This window comes from Plecotus auritus, assembly GCF_963455305.1.
Source record: "Plecotus auritus genome assembly, chromosome: X".
In the NCBI taxonomy this organism is placed as follows: Eukaryota; Metazoa; Chordata; class Mammalia; order Chiroptera; family Vespertilionidae; genus Plecotus; species Plecotus auritus.
In genome coordinates, this window is record NC_137784.1 from 110,632,938 (window position 1) to 110,658,318 (window position 25,381).

The following is a 25,381-nucleotide window of genomic DNA, read 5'->3' on the forward strand; positions in this document are numbered from 1 at the left end:
TAGGTTAGGCAAATAGTTCTTAGATATTACACCAAAATCATGATCCACTAAAAAGTATTAAGAAATTATAATTCCATCAAAATTAAAAACTGTTCCACTAAAAATTACAGCACTAAGAAAATGAAAAATCAAGCCACAGATTGGGGGAAAATAGCAAATTACATATCTCATAAAGAATTTTAATCAGAATATATAAAATATTTTAAAATTCAATAAGAAGACAATCTATTTTAAAATGGACAAAAGATTTGAATAGGCATTTTAACAAAGAAAACATAGACATTGTTAATGAGCAGATGAAAAGCTGCTCAACATCATTAGTCAATAAAAATGCTAATTATAATTGTAATGAGATACCTCTTCATATCCACTAGGATGGCGATAATAAAAAAATAGTGCCAAAACCGGTTTGGCTCAGTGGTAGAGCATCAGCCTGTGGACTGAAAGGTCCCAGGTTCGATTCCGGTCAAGGGCATGTACCTTGGTTGCGGGCATGTCCCCAGTAGGGGGTGTGCAGGAGGCAGCTGATCGATGTTTCTAACTCTCTATCTCTCTCCCTTCCTCTCTGTAAAAAATCAATAAAATATATTTTTTTAAAAAAATAGACAGCACCAAATACTGACGAAGATGTGGAGAAATTGGAAACCACATACATTTCTGATTATATTGTCATAATTTGAAGAACAGTTTGTCAGTGTCTTAAAATGTTAATCAAATTACTATAAGATGAAACAATCAATTGCACTCCCAGGAATCTACCTGAGAGAAATAAAAACATGTGTCCTCATGACTGTTCAAAACATTATTAATATTAGTTAAACTACAAACAATCCAAATATCCATGACCAGGTAAATAGATAAATAAAATGTGATATATCCATAAAATGAAATACTACTCAGCAATAGAAAGAAATAAACTGGAGGTGGAGATAGCGCCATCTTGAAGGGGAAAGTGGATGTTATCAGAAGCCTGAAAATACTGGGAATCTACAACTACGATACCCAGTGAACAGCTGCGAACCCAAGAACACCAGTCCCCAAGTGGCACAAGCAGGCGGATTCAGAGGAGCTCTGCACCTCCTCACGGAAAGGTCAGATTTTGCCTGGGATAAGGAGAGAGTGAACTACATAACCAGACATCTGGAGAAGAGAGATCATGGGGAGACAAACAGCCCACATATGAAAGAAAAGCAGGTATCACCAGAAAAGGAAGTAAATGAAATGGAGGCAAGCAACCTGTCAGAGAAAGAATTCAGAGAAATGGTCATAAGGTGGATGAAAAGAATAGAAGATAAATTCAACAATATGTGTAAGAACCAAGAGGAAATGAAGAAGAACCAAGAAGAAATGAAAAATGGCATCGCTACTATAAAGAACTCAATAGAAAGCATCAACAGTAGACTAGAAGAAGCAGAGGACCACATCAGTGAGCTAGAAGATAAGGTAGGAAAAAATACAGAAGAAAAGCATCTTCTAGGAAAAAAAATTAAAAAGCAAGAGGAGAGCCAAGGGAACTTTGGGACAACATGAAACAAAACAACATCTGCATAATAGGGGTGCTAGAAGGAGAGGAAGCTGAGCAGGGAATAGAAAACCTGTTGAAAAAATGACAGAAAACTTCCCAGATATAGGGAAGAAAAAACCCACACAAATCCAAAAAGCTCACAGAGTCCCAAACAAAATGAACCCCAAAAGACCGATGACAAGGCACATTATAATCAAATCGGCAAACACCAATGACAAAGTAAGAATCTTAAAAGCAGCCAGAGAGAGACAGAAACTTACCTACAAAGGATCCCCCATCAGACTAGCGACTGATTTCTCAACAGAAACACATCAGCCCAGAAGGGAATGGAATGAAATATACAAACTCATACAAAGGAAGGGTCTGAATCCAAGAATACTGTACCCAGCAAGGCTATCAATCAAAATTGAGGGTGAAATCAGAAGCTTCACAGAAAAAAAGGACTAAGGGAATATATTACCACCAAACCAGCAATGCAATAAATGCTAAAGGGTCTGCTATAAAAAGAAGAAATAGGAAGCGAAGAAGGAACACAGGCATAAAGTACATAAATGGCTACAAACAAGTACCTGTCACTAATAACTTTAAATGTAAAGGGATTAAATGCCCCAATCAAATGACATAGGGTAACTGAGTGGATAAGAAAACATGACCCAGCCCTAACCAGTTTGGCTCAGTGGATAGAGCACCGACCTGCGAACTCAAGGGTCCCAGGTTTGATTCTGGCCAAGGGCATGTACCTTGGTTGCAGGCACATACCCAGTGGGGAGTGTGCAGCTGATCAATGTTTCTCTCTCATCGATGTTTCTGACTCTCTATCCTTCTCCCTTCCTCTCTGTTAAAAATCAATAAAATAAAAAAATAAAAAGAAAACATGACCCATATATCTACAGGAAATCCACCGCAGAAAAAAAAGACGCACACAGACTGAGGTTAAAGGGATGGAAAAAGTTTTTCAGGTGAATGGAAATGAAAAAAAAAAAAAAAAGCTGGGATAGCAATACTTATATCTGACAAATTAGATCTCAAAGTGAAGGACATAAAATGAGATAAGGAAAGCCACTTCATAATACTAAAGGGAGCAATCCAACAAGAAGAAATAACTCTGGTAAACATATATGCACCCAACACAGGAGCACCTAAATACATAAAAAAAAATGCCTGGAGGATATCAAGAGAGAGATTGACAGCAATACAATCATAGTAGGGGACTTTAATACCCCACTATCACCATTGGACAAATCCTCTAAACAAAAAATCAGTAAAGAAACATCAATCCTAAATGACTCACTAGACCAGGTGGAATTAATTGACATCTTCAGAACATTTCACCCCAAAGCCACAGAATATAATTCTTCTCAAGTGCACATGGGACATTTTCAAAGATAGACCATAAGTTGGGTCATAGGCAAAGTCTCTTCAAATTCAAGAAGATAGAAATCATATCAAGCATCTTCTCAGATCACAGTGGCATAAAACTGGAAATCAACTACAATAAAAACAATCCAAAAAGATCAAATACATGGAGACTAAATAGCATGCTATTAAACAATGACTGGGTTACCAGAGAGATCAAAGAAGAAAGAAAAAACATCATGGCAACAAACGACAATAAAAACACAACAATCCAAAACCTATGGGACACAGTGAAAGCAGTCTTGAGAGGGAATTTCTTAGCACTACAAGCCTACTGCAAAAAACAAGAAACAATGGTAATAAATTACCTAACCCTACAACTCAAAGAGTTAGAAAGAGACCAACAAGAAAAGCCCAGTGTAAGCAGAAGAAAGGAAATAATAAAGATCATAATAAAGATCAGAGCAGAGACAAAAGACATAGAGACCAAAAAAAAAAAAAAAACAAAAAAAAAAAAAAAAAAAAACAATACAAAAGATCAACAATACCAAGAGCTGGTTCTTTGAAAGGATAAACAAGATTGATGAATCTCTAGCCAGGCTCACCAAGAACCAAAGAGAGAGGAGCCAAATAAACAAAATCAGAAATGAAAGAGGAGAAATAACAACAGACCCCAAGAAATACAAGGGATTGTTCAAAAATACTATGAACAACTCTATTCCAACAAACTGGACAACCAGGAGGAAATGGACATATTCCTAGAAAAATACAACCTTCCAATACTCAAATCAGGAAGAATCTAAACATCTCAATAGGCCAATAGCTATGGGAAAAATTGAAGCAGTCATCAAAAAGCTTTCAGCAAACTAAAGCCCAGGGCCAGACAGCTTCACAGGGGAGTTTTACCAAACATTTAAGGAAGAACTAAAACCTATCCTCCTCAGACTATTCCAAAAAATTCAGGGGGAAAGAACACTTCCAAGCTCATTCTATGAAGCCAGCATTACCCTAATATCAAAACCAGATAAAGACAACACAATGAAAGAAAATTACAGGCCAATATCCCTCATGAACATAGATGCCAAAATCCTCAACAAAATTCTAGCAAATCGGATCCAGCAGTACATCAGAAAGATCATACAACATAACCAAGTAGGATTTATCCCAGGCATGCAAGGATGGTACAATATCTGCAAATCAATAAACGTGATACATCACATAAACAAATTGAGAGATAAAAATCACAGTCATATCAATTGATGCAGAAAAAGCATTTGACAAAATCCAACACCCTTTCTCAATAAAAACTCTCAGCAAGGTGGGAATAGAAGGACCATACCTCAACATAATAAAAGCCATATATGATAAACCCACAGCCAACATCATACTCAATGGGCAAAAACTAAAACCATTTCCCCTAAGGACAGGAACAAGACAGGGATGCCCACTCTCACCACTCCTGTTCGACATAGTACTGGAATTATTAGCCATTGCGATTAGACAAGAAGAAATAAAAGGCATCCAAATTGGAAAAGAAGTAGTAAAACTGTCCTTATTTGCAGATGACATGATACTGTATATAAAAAACCCTAAAGACTCCATCAAAAACTATTAGACTTAATAATGAATTTGGCAATGTAGCAGGATACAAAATTAACGTCAAGAAATCTATGGTATTTCTATACACCAATAATGAACTTACAGAAAGAGAGTATAAAAAAGCAATCCCATTTATCATTGCTCCAAAAAAATTAAGATACTTAGGAATAAACTTAACTAAGGAGGTAAAGACCTATACGTGGAAAACTACACAACACTGAAAAAAGAGATAGAGGAAGACATAAACAGATGGAGGAACATACCATGTTCATGGATTGGTAGAATCAACATCACTAAAATGTCCATACTACCCAAAGCAATCTATAGATTCAATGCATTCCCCATTAAAATACCAAGGGCATATTTCACAGACCTAGAAAGAACTCTCCAAAAATTCATCTGGAATAAAAAAAAGACCCCGAACAGCCGTAGCAATCCTGAGGAAGAAGAACAAAGTATGTGGGATCTCAATGCCAGATTATAAGCTGTATCACAAAGCCACTGTTCTCAAAACAGCCTGGTACTGGCACAAGAACAGACATATAGACTAATGGAATAGAATAGAGAACCCAGATATCGATCCAAACCACTATGCTCAATTAATACTTGACAAAGGAGGCATGAACATACAATGGAGTCAAGACAGTCTCTTCAATAAATGGTGTTGGGAGAGAAACCAAGATGGCAGCATAGGTAAGCACCTAAACTGCTGCCCCACACAACAATTTCAAAACTACAACTAAAAGACGGAACGGACAACATCCAGACCACAGGAAAGCTGGCTGAGTGGAAATTCTACAACTAGAAGGAAAGAGGAAAGCTCACGGAGAAGGAACGGCAAAGAGCTGAGGTACGGAGACACGCACACGCAGAGAGGAATGGCGGCAGAGTGCCTGGCTGGCTTTCTCTGGCGGGAGGGGGAAAGAAGCCCCCGACTGCACTGAACCTCAGTGCCAGGCGAAACCCTGTGGACCCAGGCTCATACAGGGGGAGTCTGGACTGTCGGGTGGAGAGAAAGGCACTCGGAGAGTCAGGGGAGCCGCGGTGGCAGGGGTCTGGAGGCGCAAGTGTACACAAAGACTGACTGCGGAGGTTACCACAGGCTATCCCTAGCAGAAGGGAGTCAGAAGCTCCTGACTGCACTGAACCCCAGTTCCGACTGCACTGAACCACAGTTCCAGGTGAGCCCCTGGGGACCCATGCTCTTACGGGGGAAATCTGTATTGTAATGCGGAAACTCGGGAACCGCGGAAGGTAGAGGTCTGGAGACTTGCGCGCAAGGGCAGGGCTGACAGGAAGCCAAGACTGTCTGCCCCGCCCTGAGACTCCACCCCTTCCAAGCTGAGCACAGAGGCTTTTGCAATCTGGCAAGGCTAATCCTACAAGGCTGTCTCCAGCACCGAAAATCTCCCAGTGTAGACACAGCTGATCCTCACAGCCAACTGGCCTGCAGGTCAATTCCTCCCACTGATACCAACAACAATCAAGACTTAAATACAACAAGGCTGTACACACAGTTCACAAAGGGGTGCACCAAGAGTGTCCACCTCAGGTTAACTGGGGAGGCCAACCCACTGGGCCATATAGGAAACCTAGCACACAGAGCTACTCTACCAACTCAGGGAAGCAGTGAAAAATGGGGAGACAAGAAACAGATCACAAACGAAAGAAATGGAGGAAAACAAATGACTGGATATAGAATTCAAAACCACGGTTATAAGGCTCTTCAAGAATATCCTAGAAAAGGCCAATAAATATAACGAGACCCTCAAAGTTATGAAAAAGGACCAACTAGAAATTAAACATACACTGACTGAAATAAAAAAATATTATACAGAGACCCAACAACAGACTAGAGGAACACAAAAATCAAGTCAAACATTTGAAATACAAAGAAGCAAAAGACACTCAACTGGAAAAGCAAAAAAAATAAAAAAGAATCCAAAAAGTTGAAGATAGTGTAAGAAGCTTCTGGGACAACTTCAAGCTTACCAACATCCAAATTATGGGGGTGCCAGAAGAAGAGAGAGAGCAAGATACTGAAAACCTATTTGAAGAAATAATGACCAAAAACTTCCCCCACCTGGTGAAAGAAATAGACTTGCAAGTCCAGGAAGCGCACAGAACCCCAAACAAAAGGAATCCAAAGAGGACCACACCAAGACACATCATCATTAAAATGCCAAGAGCAAAAGACAAAGAGAGAATATTAAAAGCAGCAAGAGAAAAATAGTTAATTACCTACAAGGGAGCACCCATACGATTGTCAGCTGATTTCTCAACAGAAACTTTGCAGGCCAGACGGGAGTGGCAAGAAATATTCAGTGATGAATAGCAAGAACCTACAACCAAGACTACTCTACCCAGCAAAGCTATTATTCAGAATGGAAGGTCAGATAAAGAGCTTCACAGATAAGAAAAAGCTAAAGGAGTTCACCACCACCAAACCAGTATTATATGAAATGCTGAAAGGTATTCTTTAAAAAGAGGAAGAAGAAAAAAGTAAAGAGAAAAATTATGAACAACAAATACATATCTATCAACAAGTGAACCTAAAAATCAAGTGAATTAAAAATCTGAGGAACAGAATAAACTGGTGAATATAATAGAATCAGGGGCATAGAAGGGAGTGGACTGATAATTCTCAGGGGGAAAGGGGTATGGGGGTGCAGGAAGAGACTGGACAAAAATCGTACACCTATGGATGAAGACAGTGTGGGGGAGGTAAGGGCAAAGGGTGGGGTGGGAACCGGGTGGAGGGGAACTATGGGGGGAAAAGAGAGAAACAATTGTAATAATCTGAACAATAAACATTTATTAAATTTAAAAAAATAAAAAAATAAATGGTGTTGGGAAAATTGGACAGATACATGTAAAAAATAATGAAACTAGACAACCAACTTACACCATACACAAAAATAAACTCAAAATGGATAAAGGACTTAAAGATAGACAGGAAACCATAAAAATACTAGAGGGATCCACAGGCAGAGAAATCTCAGACATATGCCGAAGCAATTTCTTCACCGATACTGCTCCTAGAGCAACGGAAACTAAAGAGAAAATAAACAAATGGGACTACATCAAAATAAAAAGCTTTTGCACAACAAAAGAGACCATCAATAAAACAACAAGAAAGCCCACTGTATGGGAGAACATATTTGCAAATGTTATCACTGGTAAAGGTTTTATCTCCAACATTTACAGGGAACTCATACAACTTAATAAAAGGAAGATAAATGATCCAATAAAAAAAATGGGCAATGGACCTAAATAGAAACTTTTCGAAAGAAGACAGAAGGAAGGCCAAGAGACATATGAAAACATGCTCAAAGTCACTAATTATCCCAGAGATGCAAATCAAAACGGCAATGGGGTACCATCTCACACCTGTCAGAATGACTATCATTAACAAATCACCAAATGACAAGTGCTGGCAAGGATGCGGAGAAAAAGGAACCCTTGAGCACGGCTGGTGGAAATGCAGCCACTGTGGAGAACAGTATGGAGTTTCCTCAGAAAACTAAAAATGGAACTCCCATTTGACCCAGTAATCCCACTTCTAGGAATATATCCCAAGAAACTGGAAACACCAATCAGAAAGGACATATGCACCCCTATGTTCATAGCAGCACAATTCACCATAGCTGATTTGGAAACAGCCTAAATGCCCATCAGCAGATGAATGGATTAGAAAACTATGGTACATCTACACAATGGAATACTACGCTGCTATAAAAAAGAAGGAATTCTTACCATTTGCAGCAGCATGGATAGAAGTGGAGAGCATTATATTAAGTGAAATAAGCCAGGCAATGAAAGAAAAATACCACATGATCTCACTCATTTATGGAGAATTATAACCTGATGAACAAAAAGATAGATACAGAGGCAGTAAAGCATCAAACAGACTGTCAAATTACAGCGGGAAAGCTGGGGATTGTTGGAGATGGGGGGAAAGAAATCAACCGAAGGACTTGTTTGCATGTATGTAAGCACAACCAATGGACACAAGACACTGGGGGGTGGGGGGAAGATGTGGGCATTTGCCAAGGGGTAGGGGAGGCTGGGGGAAGGTTAATGGGGAAAAAAAAGGAGATATGTGTACTACTATATGTAATACTTTAAACAATAAAAAGTAATAAAAAATAAATAAACTGCTGTGATTCATGCTAGATCATAGATGACTTTAAAAAATATTATGCTGAGTGAAAAAAGACAGATAAAAAAGACTTCGTATTTTATCATTCCAATTACATGAAATGTCCAGAAAAGGCAAATCTATTTAAACATAAAGTAAGTTAGTGGTTTCAGAGGTTGAGCATGAGAACAGTGAGTGAGTGAAAATTGCCATGAGAGATCTCTTTTGGCATGATGGAAATGTTCTAAAACTAGATTGTGCTAATGGTTGCACAACTCTGTAAATTCAGAGTTGTAGCACCCTATATTGACCCTATGGAAAACATAAGGACATATAAGACTGCTTGTTTTTCTCTCGATGTAAGACTATGACAATCTAGGAAGAGACCTATGACATACAAATGAGTAAATATCATCAGTAACAGAAGGTAACAAATGTTTTGAGTACCTTCACTGTTACCACGTGGGTCCAAGCTACCATTATCCCTCTCTTCTGCAATAGTCTCTTATCTGGTTTCCCCACTTCCACCATTCCTTCACAAATTTCTATTTTCTTTCCCTTTTTATTGAATAAATTTGACATGTAACATTGCATAAATTTAAGATATACAGGCTATTACTTTGATATACTTATATATTGTAATATGATTGGTGTTGTAGCAATATTATCACACTAGAGGCCTGGTGCACGAATTCGTGCACCAGTGGGGTCCCTCGGGATGGCCTGCAAGGATCAGACCACAGCAGCTGGCCAGGGAGGAACCCGAGCCCGGGCCAGGTGCCGGGCCACTCCCGTTCATCCCAGCCCCACTGTGCCTGCCGCCGCCACTCAGTAGGCTCACTCCCACTCTGCTGCAGTCTCCACATGCCCATCCTAGGGCAACACCAGCATGCCCATGACCGAGAAGCAGCCACGGGCTTGTGCCCAGGCAATCCCTGGTGGTCAGTTCTTGTCATAGCAACCGGTCATTCTGCCATTCAGTCAATTTGCATATTAGGCTTTTATGATATAGGATTACATAATTATAGTACAATTTATGGACTCTATTAATTATACTGTGTGTTAGAATTCTATGGCTTATTTACTACTCATTACAAGTTTCTATTTTCACCATAGCAGCCAAGATAATCTTGTTAAAACCTAGTTCAGATCACTTCACTCCTCTGCTTTAAATGCTTTGATGGCTTCCCATCTCAGAGTAATGTTCTAGGTGTTAACATGCTTTTAAGGGTACCCCATGATTATTCTCTCCCTCTCTCAGTTCCAGGCAGCCACAAAGTGCTTAATATTTCTTGAACATTCCAGAATGTTCCCACCTCAGGCCCATTATGCTAGATGTTTTCTCTGTCTGGAACTTCCTTCCACCCGGTTTCTACATGGCTTCCTCTCTCACCTCCTTCAATTCTTTGTTCAGCTGTCACCTTCATAGTGAATCCTATCCTGACCACTTTATTGAAAAAATCAGTTTCCACCCCCGGAATTCCCCATCTCCTTTTTATATTTTATTTTCTCCAGCACTTTTATCACCTTTTAACATGCATAATATATTTCCTTATTTTGGTTATTGTCTGATTCTCTACCGCTGCCAAAATGTGAGTTCCATGAAGGCAAGATTTTTTGTCTGCTTAGTTTACTGCTATGTTTCCAGTGCCTCTAATAGTACCTGGCATGTAGTAGGTACTATTTTTGTTGAATAAATGACAAAGAAGAGTAACTAAAGGCATTCATAAAAATGAGGCTTCATTTGAAATGTACAGATTGTGTTTGGGAGGAAGTGTCTGGGTAGAGCCGGAAGGTTGTATAAGAGAGACTTAAGTGATGAGGTCAGAATGTGGAGGTTCTTGAATGTGTAGAACATAAATATTGGATGAATGAATAAATTAGCAAATTAATGAGAAATCTGGTTGTATTCTGCTTACTGCCTACATATCCAGTGAAATTGTCTGACGTGGATGGATTGTAAAGAGCTGATTCCTTGAAACTTTAGCCTTTTTCTATGGAAAGAGCATCTATTGACAAAAGCTGAAGTGTTCCATGCTGTGCCTGAAATGGCCACTAGGGAATGCCCAAATCTATAATGCTGCACCATTAGGAATGACATTGGTCTCCCCATTAGAGGCTGTCACCGAGCTTCAATCCCCTGATTGCTACCTTAATAGTTAATGGAGAAGGATGTCTCTCAACATTTTTTTCCCTATTTGCCTTACCCTGTGACCCCCGCCAAACAAAACACAATAGTGAACATACTGTTAGTGTCCTTGACATTCAAGGCCCTTTCTGCCACCTCTCCTAAACAGACCCTATGCTTGAGTTTTACCTGAGTTGCATCCTCTGTATACATGACTTCTTGTCCTACTACCATTTTTCCATGCTCTTTTCTCTTCCTATTACTATATATCCAATACCTTTATGTCACTTTAAGAACCAGCACAAAAGCCACATCCTCCATAAGCCTTCCCTGATTACTATTGCCCTCACTGCTCACTGCCTTCCTGAGATCCTGGGGCTGTCATTACCTGTCCCAGACAGGAGTACTGACTGATACATACTGATTCAGAAACTGTCCCTCTCCAAACACTTCATTTTGAAGTTCCCAGTGAAAACAGAAATCTACCAATTACGGACTGTCATGATATAAGGGATAGAGGCAAACAGATGAACTTGTGAAACAAACAAAAATGAATGTATGATCCTGCAGAATGGTAAGGAACAAACTATTCTTGGAAGGCCTCTCTCAAAGAGAAAGCACAGCCAGCCCTAGAAGATATGCTATATCTAGTTGCCTCAATCCTGCCCTTCAGGGTACAGGAGCAGCCTGGCCTGTCTAGATTCACCCACTCCCAGGTATGCCCCCCATTGTTTCCCAGGCTCTTTCTCCCTGCTTTCGTTATTCAGCCTAGTCCAACTACTTAGCTGCTAGTAGATGGAGAACTCTAACAGATGCCTGGGGCCTTTTTCCTTTTTAGGCTCTCTCTACCCGATATACTCTGTGCTTTGTTCTCTGTAATCATGATACAGAGCAACACAGAAATCACATCAAACGTGACAATGTGCCACAGAAAGCACATGCCAGAAATGTATCCTGGGGCAAGCAGAGAGAGTGGGGCCTGCCTGGCAAAGTCCATGCCTGCATTAGTCCAAACCAGTTCCTGGACAGTAAACCAGTGGGAGGGGAAAGTTAGACCCAGACAGAAGAAAATCAGCCTTTACTTTTAATCTACATAAACACAACCACTCTGTGACAAAAATAGTTTTGTCACCATTTTAAAGTCTAAGAATCTCAGTCACAGTCAGGTGAGAGGACTTTGCTCTAGGATACAACAGTTACAATGTTGTAGATACAGTATTTGAATCTAAATTTCCATAACTACAATGACAGCCTCTTTCTACTGGACCATGCTCTTTTCATATATTTTTATCTAGGCTTTCTCTCCTAACATAATGGTGGGCACGCTGAGGGTGCTCAGCTCCTTTGCTTGGTTCTCTGCCTGGTTAATATGCCTCAAAGACAACATTTGCTACTTACATTGTAAGATGTGAGATACCATCAACGCTGTACAGTTGTCACTGCATGGAAGCCTTCCTAGAGCCAAATCCTTCTTTATTTGAAGAGTAAAAAGATACCTGCAAGGAAGTTGGGGAAAAATCTCGAGAAAGAAACAGAAACAAAAAAGAAGCATATCCCTTCTCCCAGATCCAAAATGTTTCAATAATGAAACGGCACCCCCAGTCAGTAAGATGTTTTTGGGGGTGGTGAGTAATGCACAGACTTTGCTTCAGCCCCAAACCAGTACTAGACCACAGCTTGGTTGATCCAGCACGTTGGCAGGACTAACAACCATTAGGAATCACCCCAGCCAAATCCTCCTGCCAACTTGAAGGAGTTGGCCAATCATCCTCTGGTGGTTTCTGCCACATAGCAAAGCCACATACCCAGCCAGAGAGAAAGGGAAATTCAGCAAGAATCAGCCTGCTCAGGATGCCAGTACTGCTCTGTTTACAAAATACAATCAAGCACTCACTATCAAAACTATTTAGGAGGTTGGCAGGGCAGGAACAATCACCCCATTTCACAATTATGGGAAGACAGAGACTAGGTGATTTGGGCAAGGTTATATCACCCAAAGAAAGTGAAACTGTGGCCAGAACTCAGGTCTGCCACTGAATTTAGGCCTCCTCCTATTCTAAAGATTGTGTTTCAGAAATCAAAGACTTGAGACCACTCTTTGCTCTGTGCAGAGTGCTGGGTTGGATCACCTTCTCTGTGTCACCACAGCCAAGGCAGCACTCTGCACAGAGCAGGTATGGAATTACTATATACCAAATGGAAGGAAGTCAAACTGCCCTTTTTCCACCAACAGCTCATCAGGGACCCATAAAGTGCCAGTTGGTATCTAGAGCTTTGCCAAACAAATAGCATTTGTCTCACACTTTTAAGCCATTTTCAAAGGAGAATCAACTTTTGAAAAGATGTATATAATTAAGATTCTACCACTGATGGCTTTATCTCATAGTCCAAAATTGGTTCTGATATTTTATTTTATACATTAAAACATTTATTGTATTTGCTATTGGCATTTCCCTTTATTTATATAAAGCTGTACCTGGACTTTTATTTAAAACCAATTAAGCCTTGAAGTCAATGTGGAGAATCAAAACTAATTTCAGGTGATAGATGAAAATTCAGGTTAGAAAACATACAAGTAAATTAGCAGGTAATTATTCAATTTACAAAAGCATTTGTCATTATAATAATTCCTACTGTGTGCTCCCCAAATGAGTTAGAGATTATTCAATTAGAAATTATTATTTGCACACAAGTGTCAGAAACTTATGTATTGGACCTAAACAAAGCATCGTTATCAAGTCAATTATAGTTAAGTATTCTTAGATGGACCAATGAGGATAAAATAAAGGAATTCTAACTTTTGCCATTGCCTGATTTCAAATATAGATGTAAATACAATCATCAGCTTCAATTGCTAAAGGGAAAGTGAATTTCATTTTGCTCCTAGCAAGAAAAAAAAATGAAACTTCTCGTCATTTGACACGTTCATTGCTGTTAAGAAGGCAGCTGTCTGCTACAAATACCAAATCCCTGCTCTGAACAGCTGATGAATCATTTATCATCACATTGATTTTCTCATTCTTTTTTTGGTGGGGGGAGAAAGTTTATCTCCATCAAAACTGGTCACAATTTGAGACTCAACTGAAATAGGTTATGGGCTGGCAAATGCAAATTGATATAGTTACCAAGATATCAAGTTATCTAGGAAAGTGGCCTACAACTCACAAATGTGGAGAGAATTAGGGGAAGGAGCGAGGGGGAGGGAGAGAGAAAGAGAGAGATTGACTGATTTGTGAAAGGTGACTTCTGCAAAGACCCCTCATAAAAGAAGCATCCCTTCAGAAAAGGGGTGAAAAAGAGACTTCAGGGAGAATAACTGCCAACTAAGTCACTAGCTCCCAGGACCTGTTCCTCACCTGTAAACAAAGAGGGCTGGACTAGATTATCTCATATATCTGTTATATCACTTCTACATGTAAAAGTCTAAAGTCTGGAAAGCAGAGTAAGGTTTTGGGAAGTGTTATATTGAAAATGTATCTTTGAAGAAGTAGATTTGCGTTATAATTTTAAAGGGCATAATCTATATTATAAAAACCCAGTGGCCCTAATGCCGTAACGACCAAAGACCAGCACAGGTGGGCTGGGCTGCGCAATTTCGCGTGCTGGGCTTCTAGTTTTAAATAAGTACTAAAACACTTTTTAAAATGTTTTAGCCTTGGGCTGGGTGGCTCAGTCAGTAGGACTGGGTTGGGATCATTTCTAGTCAGGGCACATGCCTAGGTTGCAGGTTCAATCCCTTGCCCCAGTTGGGAGCTTTCAGGAGGCAACTGATCAATGTTTCTCTTTCATATTGATGTTTTTCCTTCCCTTTCTCTCTTTCTCTCCCTTCTTCTTGCTCTAAAATTCAATTATAATGTTCTTAGGTGAGGAAATAAAACAAATAAAATGTTTTATACTTTTTAACTTTTTAATTTTTATAAGTAAAAATATTTTACTTTTATAAAGTTAAAAAATTTATCATTATAAATTATAAGTGAATTATATTAAATTTTTAATAATATATAATTATTAAACAATTATAATAAAATTGCCAATAATGTATATTATACATTATAAATAATTCATAAAAATGTATACTTTTTAAATTTTTTATAAGTATATATAATCATCATTTTCTGCCACTTTTTACTATCCATTAAATTAGCTGGCATTACACTTGTGCTGTCAAGCTGCCCTCTGATTTGAGCACCGATGCAATGAAGACAAGCACTATGTTGCAGCAGTTAATGGCATAACCCTCAAGTGGACACCCATGCTAACTACCACTTCTGGAACACCCCCCTTCTCTGTAAAGTCCCCACCCTTTGGAAGAATAACATTTTGGGTACCAGCCAAGCCCTTCTTCTCTCCAGCTCCTCACCATCTTCCAGAGAGTGACATTGAGAGCCAAGCCATCCAAAGACTATAAGCCCATTCCCTGGTAAATGGAGAATAATAATTCTTAAGTAACATCATACAGCAGACACACAGGTGAGTACTAACCTTGTAAGCTCTTCTTGTAGATGTCCAGGGTCCACTGGGAAAAATTTCACCATAAATTTGAAAACAACCTCCTTAGGATCTTAAAACACAATATCTCCATAAGTTTTATTTACATGTCCATCACAACTGTTATAGATGTATAGGTGTTCACTCACACACACACACACACACACACACACACACACACACTCACACTCACACACACACATACTAGTACTCACCTTTACTCTTCCCTCCTCTCCCCATCACTCCCTCCCAGACTTTTTTTTAATTTTTCACATTTGTAAGATGCTGCTATTTCTGTATTGTGTCTCTATGTGGATAGCAATTAAGAATGTTCTCCCAACCCTCTTCCTACCCTCATTCCCTTTTGAGTTTCTTTTCCTAAAGATGTGCCTCTTAGGGACCTACTGTGTCCTCTCTTAAGAAGTGTCTCATTTTGAACAATGTCCCACTTGCTGCTTTGAATTCTGCATTCCTGGTTGAGAGAAGTGCCCTGCTTTAAAAGCAGGTGAGTATCACCTGGCTGAAGGATCTCATAAGGGGAACCAGAAGAGGTATGGTCTGATGCCTCTATGTATCTTAAAAATCTACATTAAAACATATCTACTTGCCTTAATTCCTATTTGCATTTGAAAATCAGAAACTCTGCAGCTTGCAGAATTTAGCATCATTCAGCAAATATTTTTGAGTGCTTATTTTAAGCCATGCATTGTACTAGGCAAGTATTGGAAATAAAATAACAATAAAGCACTCATATTCTGGTATAAGAGACAGACATCTAGACAATTTCAGTGCCACAAAGTGTTGTAAGCACTGAGTACTGGGAAAGCACAAGAGGGGAACAAAAAAGTTTGGAGAAAGTCAAGGAAAGATTCCTATAAGAGTTGAAATCTGAGTAGGGTTGCTAGATTTACCAAATAAAATATAGGAGTTCCAGTTAAATTTGAATTTCAGATAAATGATTGCATGGGACATACATATACAAGGAAATTATCCTTTGTTTATTGGAAATTCCAACTTAGCTTGGCATCCTTTATTTTATCTGAGAAGCCTACAGCTGAAGTTAGTTTAGTCAAAATCAGGAGGGGTAGGAATATGATAAAAAGTGATCAGAGGCAGAGGTAAAGCTAGAAATGCAGGCAGAGTCCAGTGTTTTGTGGATCGTGCTAATGAGTTTGTACTTTATTCTAAGGGCAATATGAAGCCATGGAAGCTTTGTAAGCAAAACAGTGATGTGGTGAGACTGATATTTTCAATAGTTCCCTTTGGGAGTGGTGTACATGATGAGTTAGGGGGAATCAGTTCAGAAGCTGTTGGAATAATGTGACATTATCATTTTGCGGTGGGAAAGAGACTGAGCTGTGGAAAGCATCAACATGTAAAGAGCAGGTGAGAGAAGAGACACTATAAGAGAATGTTTTACAAATTGTTGACTGAAATCCACCAACATCAGAAACACCAGTGGAATTTGTTGAAAATGCAGGAATGAGGCCCAATGATCTGTATTTTAACAAGCACCCCAAATAATCATAATACACACAAAAATTTGAGAACCACCACACTAGATTTTGATATACAGGGGAGGTGTATTTCATAATTGTAGGCATTCAAATATGAACTGAACTGAATGAATAATGTCTGTGACAGGATAAAACAAAAACATCTTCAGGCAGAAGGTGAGTGACATTGCAGATTAACATCAAGGATGCTCAAAGATTTGTAATGCTAGAACCTGAAATATATTCCCAGAGCCAATCCACAGAGTGCTATAATTACCAGGCTTCTTCAAATTCAATCAAAGATCCAGCAGCATGATTTTCTTCATCTCAGGGAAAGGTAAAATGATTTTTTAAATTGCTGAATTTACTAGATGTATGAAGGATTAAAATAATACATCAAAACCCGTTTCTTCCCTTATATTAATGTGAGTAATAGTGTGGCATTACTGAAATATTTTTAAGTTTTAACTGGGAATTATATTCCTTAAATGATTTTCCATACTTACTTTTTACTTGTTTTGTAATAGGCTTCAGAAGTTCCAACCAGACCTGCAATAATATTAATGAAAAAACTGGTAGAACATGGAATTGAATGCATCTTTCTTTTTGGTACCAGATAAAAATAAACATGAAATAAACAAATACCAAGACTATTTAGACGTCTAAAAATATTTAGAAACAGCAATGTCTGAGCTGACGTACCTCCACCACACTCAATCTGCCCCCCTATATTTTCTCAATGACAGTGAACATTGTTGATCTATAACCTCTTTGTTGTTGACATTTGAATCACTGCTCCCCTGCCTGTAGTATGACAGAGGTGTCATATACAAGGCTCATTAGTTGCTATAAAAACTAATGAAGGCATTTGGCTCCACATTTGAATCCTACAGCCCCCAAATGCCAGCTTAACAGATATAATGAGCCTTTCTGGGAAGGTGCCAGATAACAGGAAGGACACGGCAGGAAGAATATAGGGAATATTAAGACTTCAGAGAGGGGAAAGGAAAATCCCCTGAATGCCCATTAGAGAGTTAGGAGTCCATTCTGGAGGTTGAGGTTCAGCTTCGGGAAAGTCAAAATAGATAAAGCATAGATAGCTGTTCACTGAGCAACAAAAGAGGAGCATAGGGCAGAAGAGTTTGTGTTTGGCAAACTGAGGTGACTTAACAGAGAAGTTATTTTGCAAGGGTTTAACTTTTTGTCTATTTTTTCAATCAGGGGTTTGAGCCTTATATACCTAGCTGCAAACTGCATTTAGAAGCAATTGTAGACACGAAGAACCAACTTACATTATTTCCAGAATGGCTACAGAATTCTAATCCAAAATATTCCTTTTCAGCAAGGTTTAGATGGCTGCAACTCAGGTTAAACAGCGCCTTCCCGGATGACTTTTGCTGAACAAAACAAAGAGACCATAGCACAATTTGCATTCCTAACCTGATATCATTAGTGCAGTGTGCATAAATGGTAGAAGTGATAAGACTCTTCAAACACTGTTTCCCTTAAGCACTGTTTAGAAGTGCTGCACCCCCCACCCCCAAAATATGTTGAGTTTTACAGGTAGATCCATGCATCTATCTATAAATTGTTTTAGGGGTATACCTTAAAAGGTCTCAGACTAATGATAAATCCTCTTGGAAAAACAAAGCCTTGAACTTAATAACTATGGCTAGACCTGAAAATCTACCCTTTCAATAGAATTCTTTAATCAATTCATCACACAGGCAATTTGAATGATTTCCCCGAAATTGACAGTTTAATCAAGATGCAGCTCTGACCTGCTTAAAATCCTTCAGTGACTCCCTTCAGGATAAAATCTATTCTCCTTAACATCATAAGCTAGGCCCTCTCTCCCTAAGGTAGCTACACCTGCCCCTCTAGCCTCATTTTTTGCCCCTCCCCTTCCCCAACACTTTCCTCTAATAAATTATAGCCTGCTCCTAGTTCCCCACGCATGTCAAGTAGTTTCATTCCTCCATGTTTCAGCTCATATCGTTCCTTCTACACAGACCACTCTTCCCACATTTCTTTGGTTCGGCTTACTCCTACTCTGCTCAGATGTCATCTCCCTGGGATAGACAGCTTTCTCTGCAACCTATCAGCAACAGGTTGAGCCAAGAGTACCCTCGCTTACCTCAAATGTGCCATTTCTTACACAGGATGTCTGTTAGACTGAATTCCTTCATAAAGGGACCTTGCTTTTTTTTTTTCTTGGTATGTACCAGTTCTAACAGAGCCTGGCACATAGTAGGAGCTCCTGAATGTTTGTTGATCCAATATGAAATTTACCAAATTACTCATATGAACTCCTTGAGTAGATTTCTTTTTGCAGCTTTTAATTTCATTCACATAAAGCCACATTTTTTTTTTATTTCATAAAGCCCACATACATTGTGGGCAAAAAACAGCCCCTTTCTTATGCTTCTCTGAAAACTGGAGCTTTGAAGAATTCTCTGTGAAAATCTCTCTGAGCTGAGTGTGGCTGGGACTGATCTCCACTGCTAAACCCCAGGGTTGATGTTTGCAGGGAGGATTGTGATGGTACATTTGGGCACAGACTATTAGCCACAAAGATGATGCTGAAAATCCCTAGTAAAAGCCAAGTCACATGGTGCTAGAGTGCTGCAAAGAAAGCTGGGTGCGGGGAAATGTAGTTGGAAATCACTGACCCATAGAATTAACAGCAACCTTGAGAGGTCAAAAAGTCCAGCCACCCTCTCTCCTCCCCCTGCCCACTCCCTCAAGACAGCACCACACTGAACCAAGCCCACATCTGGGATTTAATAGCTTCCATGAAGGCGGGGTACCCCCCCTTCCCCAGCAACCAAAAATACTCCCCTCTCTCCTGGACTTCTCTACACTTGGTTATTCTGTCCCAAGCTCCACCAACTGGATATTCCTGTGGGTTAACCAGGGTCCTATTTTTAAATGCAAATAGGACACGAAGGGTGAAACCTACTGCATCCCTAGCGCCTGGAGTGAACTGAGGGAAAGGGGTTTGATTTTATGTGGAAGGTCACATTGGAACTATGGTCCAGGAAAAAGGTGTCAAGGCAGAAGTTGTAGGGCATGGGAAGGGGCAGTGGGGGAGGGGTCATCTGGTAGGGAGGAGGGAGGGGAAGATTTTGCCTACGGCAAGTGCTGACACAGACCATTCCAGACAGATGAAATTGCTTCTATTTTTAAAGTCCTCCAGGCAAGGAGCTACCACAAAATTTTTATTAAAAATAAAATTCTGAAGACAGATATGACAGCAATATTTTTTCCTACACCAAAGAAAAACTTCAGTCATGTGAACTAAATTCCATCACAGGCTCCAGTTTCTTTGCAAACAATTTAAGAAATTCAACATTTTTCATTTTCTTCCTCATTTTTATTCTTTTTTTTCCATCCTGGTGCTTAATCCTCTCCATCATAGCCACCACATTCTATGTGTTTGTACATGTAAATGTTTCAGCAGTCACAAAGAATATATAGCCATTCTTGTAAAGTTTCCAATCAAGGCTTTCTTTTTGCTCCCTTATGTAAGATCCCATAATATGTTTATAAGAATAATCCCCTGATTCTTCCATCCCAGTACATGCTGCCAACTGGCTTTAAAAGCCTTTGGCATTTATGCATTTGAAGGTCAGACGCTCATGTGGCTCAATTTCTACACCCCCATCTCGGGGAGAGACATTTCCCTTCAGTCCTCCATAGTGTACGTTGAAATTGGCCAGCATTGTGGAATGTGTTGCATAATAGGTAAGGTCTTGGTTTTGTCTCAACATGTAGCCTTTAAATTTTTTCAAACATTATGATCCAATTCCTCAATTTTTATGTTATGATTCTTTTCCTCATAATATCTCTTTATATACAGCTTTCTTATTTTCTCTTTTCTGGACTTCTGATTCTCTTTTCAATTGCTTGTTCTTGTTTAAGCTACCACTTTTCAATATTTTAATCAAGTTCCTTAGTGGATCTAAACTCTTTACCACAATTCTCCCACTTAGGGAATTAGAACTCCAAGCTTGCATCCCATCTTATCCTAATCATCCTTGGATTACAGTAGAGCACTATTTGCATATATATATATATATATATATGTATATATATATATATATATATATATATATATATATATATGATTTAAAACCTTTCACAATGTGTATTTATGGTATGCAATTTACAAACTGGGTCTTCATAATTGGACACTGATTTATGGGAGCTCCAAACTTATCTTCTCATGAAAGCAATAATATTTAGGTTGACTACCTCTAAAAAAAAACAAAAACACACAAAAAAACAACAATCTACCAAAACGTCTGTGCACCTAGAGGAGTCATAAAGCAATTGTTTTTAAAAACCTGAATTGTAATTCTGCTTTATTTACTAGCTGGATGAATTGGGGGTAATCTATCTTTTAAGTCACAGATTGACCCACCTTTTTCAGACACCTGAAGACAGAAACCATGTGTTTGAATACCTGGCTTTATGTTCAGTACCTGGCCAAGAATGGCCATTCTCAATAAATGTTTACTGAAGAAATGAATGGACCCTGGCCCATGTGGTTTAGTTGGTTGAGTGTCATCCCATGCACTGAGAGGTTGCCAGTTCAATTCCCAGTCAGGGCACATGCCCGGTTTTCAGGCTCAATCCCCAGTAAGGCGTGTGCAGGAGGCAGCCAACCAATATTTCTATCCCATAAATGTTTCTCTCTCTCTCTCTCTCTCTCTCTCTCTCTCTCTCTCTCTCTCTCTCTCTCCCCCTCTCCCTTCATCTCTTTCTAACAATCAGTAAAAACATATTTTTGAAAAGAAATAATGGATCCAAACATTTAACTTGATTAATATACATTAATTAAGACAGTTCTCTCAGGAGGAAGAACAAATTAGTCACTATGTGGCCTAGAGTAATTTATTGAATCTTTCTGAGCCTAGATTTATGAATCTGTAGAATGAAGATAACAGTAGTATTCTCATAAAGGTGTTGTGGGGATTAAACAAAGATAATTCACATCAAGGTCTTAGTACAGTGCCTGGCAAATCATATAACTTAAGGCATGCACATGTAAAGATAAATGCATAGAAGAGTCCGGACTGATACATTCCAAATGTTAAGAGCATTTTCCCTGCAGAGGGGATAGATAAAGGGGAACTTTAACTTTTTATTCTGTACATATCTAGATTTATTTTTTAAATGAGCAAGGATGGAAAAACTTTCTTAACCAACTTCTACTCAACAAAGCACAGATAATGCATTCAATTACCTTTCTAAAACATGGCTGATGGGAGGATTTGAAGATGGCATCCAGCAGGATGGCAGTGAGGGGGAGAGTGTGAGTGAGGGAGGGAGTGAAAGGGGAATATGTGGACGTGTGTGGTGTGGTGTGTGTGTGTGTGTGTGTGTGTGTGTGTGTGTGTGTGAGAGAGAGAGAGAGAGAGAGAGAGAGAGAGAGAGAGAGAGAGAGAAACAGATCCCACAGGAGTCTCTAAGGCTGGCAGACCAGGCTCTCCTAGATTGGGAGCCCCTGCTACCACTGCAAGCACTCCCAGATGGCTGGCTCTGGCACAAAAACCATGCCATCTTGAAGGGGAGAGCTGCTATGACTAGGAGCCCAGCCTCATCTCCACCAGGACTGGCCTCAAACACCATCCTTGACCCTGCAGCCACTCCAGCCAAAGACCTGCTACCTCATCTTCAGACCCACAGACTCTGGGACTCCCAGCTGCAGGCTTCTGTGAGCTTTGGAGTGTGCTTCCCCCTTCCAAGCCCGACACTTCAGACACAGGCCCCATGGGACTTGGCAACTGGACCCCTTGGTGAGACTCAGAGTGGGGGGCCCCGATTGCCAAGCAGGCCACAAGCTCTGCCCCCCAGCTTAGTCAGAGTCTTCGGGCTAGTGCAAGCTCTGCCTCCCCCCACCCACCACATGGACAGAACTGTCACCTGGTGCATGCCCTACCCCTGGATGAAGTCAGAGCTACTGGTGCAACCTGGTGAGCCCAGCCACAGGTCATGGGACCATGTTGCATGTGCACTGCCAGGGGAACCTAGGGTGCCATCCTGCCTTGCGTGCTGAGGCCGCACAGTAAATTGCATGGCAGAGGGCTCTGGGCCCTTACAGAGAATCACACACCAAAGGAATTATGCATGCATGCCCATTGCCCCAATTTTCTGAAGTAGACAACTAAGGGGCCAGAACTGGGGGAGGTGGAGGTACAACTCAGAGAAGAGACAATAAAGGTGTAAAACTGAAGGCAGACCCAGCCTACAGTCTAGCCAGTCCCAGATCATTGAACTGCTAGGGGCTTCAACACCTCAGATCCCAAGCAGGGAGCCCAGGGCCAAAAAGAGACAGAAAATGGGGAGACAAAGAAACAACCCCCAAAGGAAAGGACACCAGAAAAGGAACTAAATGAAATGGAGGAATGCAATATGTCAGAAAAAGAATTCAGAGTAAGGGTCCTACACTTTCTAAACTGGTGGGATGAGAAAATAAAAAACTTAGGTAAGAATCAAGGGGAAATGAAGAGTGATATAGCTACAATAAAAAAACAAAATGGAAAGTTTGAAGAGTAGACTAGAAGAAGCAGAGGACCAAATTAGCGAGTTAAAAGACAGGAAAAAAAGCACACCCAATCTGAACAGCAATTGGAGAAAAAAATTAGAAAGCAGGGGGAGCAAGGATTAGAAAATCTATTTGAAGAAATAATGACAGAAAACTTCCCTTATTTGGGGAAGAAAAAAGTCACACAAGCACAGAATCCCAAACAAGATGAACCTAAAAAGACCCACACCAAGACATGTCATAATTACAATGGCAAATGTTAATGACAAAGAGAGAATCTTTAAGGCTGCAAGAGAGAAAGAGAGAGAGTTACCTAGAAGGAATCTCCTATTAGATTATCAAATGATTTCTCAATAGAAACACATCAGGCCAGAAGGGAAGAAACCAAGGACACCAGCAGAGCGGGTTGTACCCAGCAAAATCAACAAAAACCTATCTCTCCCTGCTCTCCCCACCGAGCACCCCCCCTTTTCTGCATTAACCATTTACTCTGTCCTTAGCAAGGGAAATAAGGCAAGCGGTCTGACATCCTATATAACCAGGCTTTTTACACTTAAGGAACAGCTGCTCTCCCTCCCAGATTTTCCTTTTTTTACTCCAAGGCCCCAGAGGATCTCAACCTTCACCACTTCTGATATCTCCAACCATCTCCCTGTCCCGCAGCCTAGGGCTTCTCTATCTCAGCAGGCTGAGAGTGAATTCCACCGCCTCTACCCTTTCTCACACCTGCTCCGGAACAGTTTTCGGCTCTTTTCCTCCCCCAGAGAGAGACCCACTGTAAATCTATCAGGAAGGGCAGGTAGGTCCCAGTTCTCGGGACCACATGATTCTGTTTGCTAAGAGGGTGAAAAAGGCAGCCTACAAAGCAGTTAATTATGACTAATCTTAGCCTAACAAGCCTTTGTTTAAACTTCTCTGGATTGGCAACCTTCACAAATTAACCCTAGAATTCCAAAATTTTAAACTAACACAGCAAAATTATAAATCAAGGAAAAGCAATTTAAAGCTCTCTACTGTCTTCCCTCTAAAGCATGGAGGTGCACTGTCTTTAAACAAATTAAACAACAGAAAGAGATAACAAATACTCTCATGCATACAGCCAGATGGCACAAAGTAGCTTTCACTTCACACAGACCCTCACACTTACATTTATACATCAGACAGTCTGAGTTTTTGACTTATGTGGCAGCGCTCCTGCACCAGCACTTCCCCATTCCCGTCCCACTCACAAAATTTCTGTAAATCAAAAGCGTTAACGGAAGCTCAATAATCATCCACTCGCCACTTGAATTCCTGAAAATTTTTCAAAAAACATTGCAGGGGAGTACAGACAGAAGAACATAAAGCAGACTGACCCATTCTAATGATAGAGACAATTAGACCACAATAACACAAAATAACAAAGACAATGACAACCAACTGAGGATCGCCGGGCACCGTAGTGCACCGGCATCTGTTCTCGGAAGTAGCGCTCTGTCCAGCCTTCCAGAGACCCAAGATGGGCGCCCACAGAACCAGAAATAAGTTTCTTACCGGTAAGAACCAGATCCAGGTGGCTCCGATCAGAGTCAATCAGGAAATTTAGCAGGGGGGGTCTCCGACCTCTACCAGTCCCCGGGGCTGAGGAACGTCTCTCAGAGATCTCCCCCTAGGTAGGAGAGTCCGAGTCCAGGAACCCCGGTGGGCTCCGGTCACAGGACCAGTCAAAGGCTGGTTATCTTGCTGGGGTATCTCCAAATGTTGTGGAGCGAGCGGGAGTGAACGACCACTGGAGTCCAGACCAAATTAAAATTTAGGGAGCCTTTATTAGCTTGCAGCTTAACAGAGAAAGAATTCAGAGTAATGGTTATAAGGATGTTTAAACGGATGGATGACAAATATACACAACTCAATGAGAACTATAAGGAGCTGAATGAGAATGTCACCGACATGAAAAGAAACCAAGAAGAGATGAAGAATGACATAGCTGCAATAAAGAACACATTGGAAGGCTTAGACAGTAGACTAGAAGAGGCTGAGGACCGCATCAGCAAATTAGAAGACAAGGTAGGAAAAAACACACAAACACAGCAGCAACTGGAAAGAAGACTTAAAA

The 25,381-nt window shown here is 40.2% G+C and overlaps 1 protein-coding gene across 2 annotated transcripts in view; it reads right to left on the minus strand.

Annotated features, from left to right (window-relative positions):
* Positions 1-25,381, minus strand: part of FRMD7 (FERM domain containing 7) — a gene marked incomplete at both ends in the record, with an annotated part of 98,810 nt that overhangs the window by 20,321 nt on the left and 53,108 nt on the right. The window contains 4 exons of one of the 2 annotated variants that reach the window (XM_080652130.1): positions 12,148-12,245; positions 15,232-15,310; positions 17,240-17,282; positions 18,026-18,130. In XM_080652130.1, the coding sequence (XP_080508256.1) occupies positions 12,148-12,245; positions 15,232-15,310; positions 17,240-17,282; positions 18,026-18,130 (325 nt within the window). The remainder of the gene's footprint in view (positions 1-12,147; positions 12,246-15,231; positions 15,311-17,239; positions 17,283-18,025; positions 18,131-25,381) is intronic. The other variant, XM_080652129.1, reaches the window with a different exon arrangement.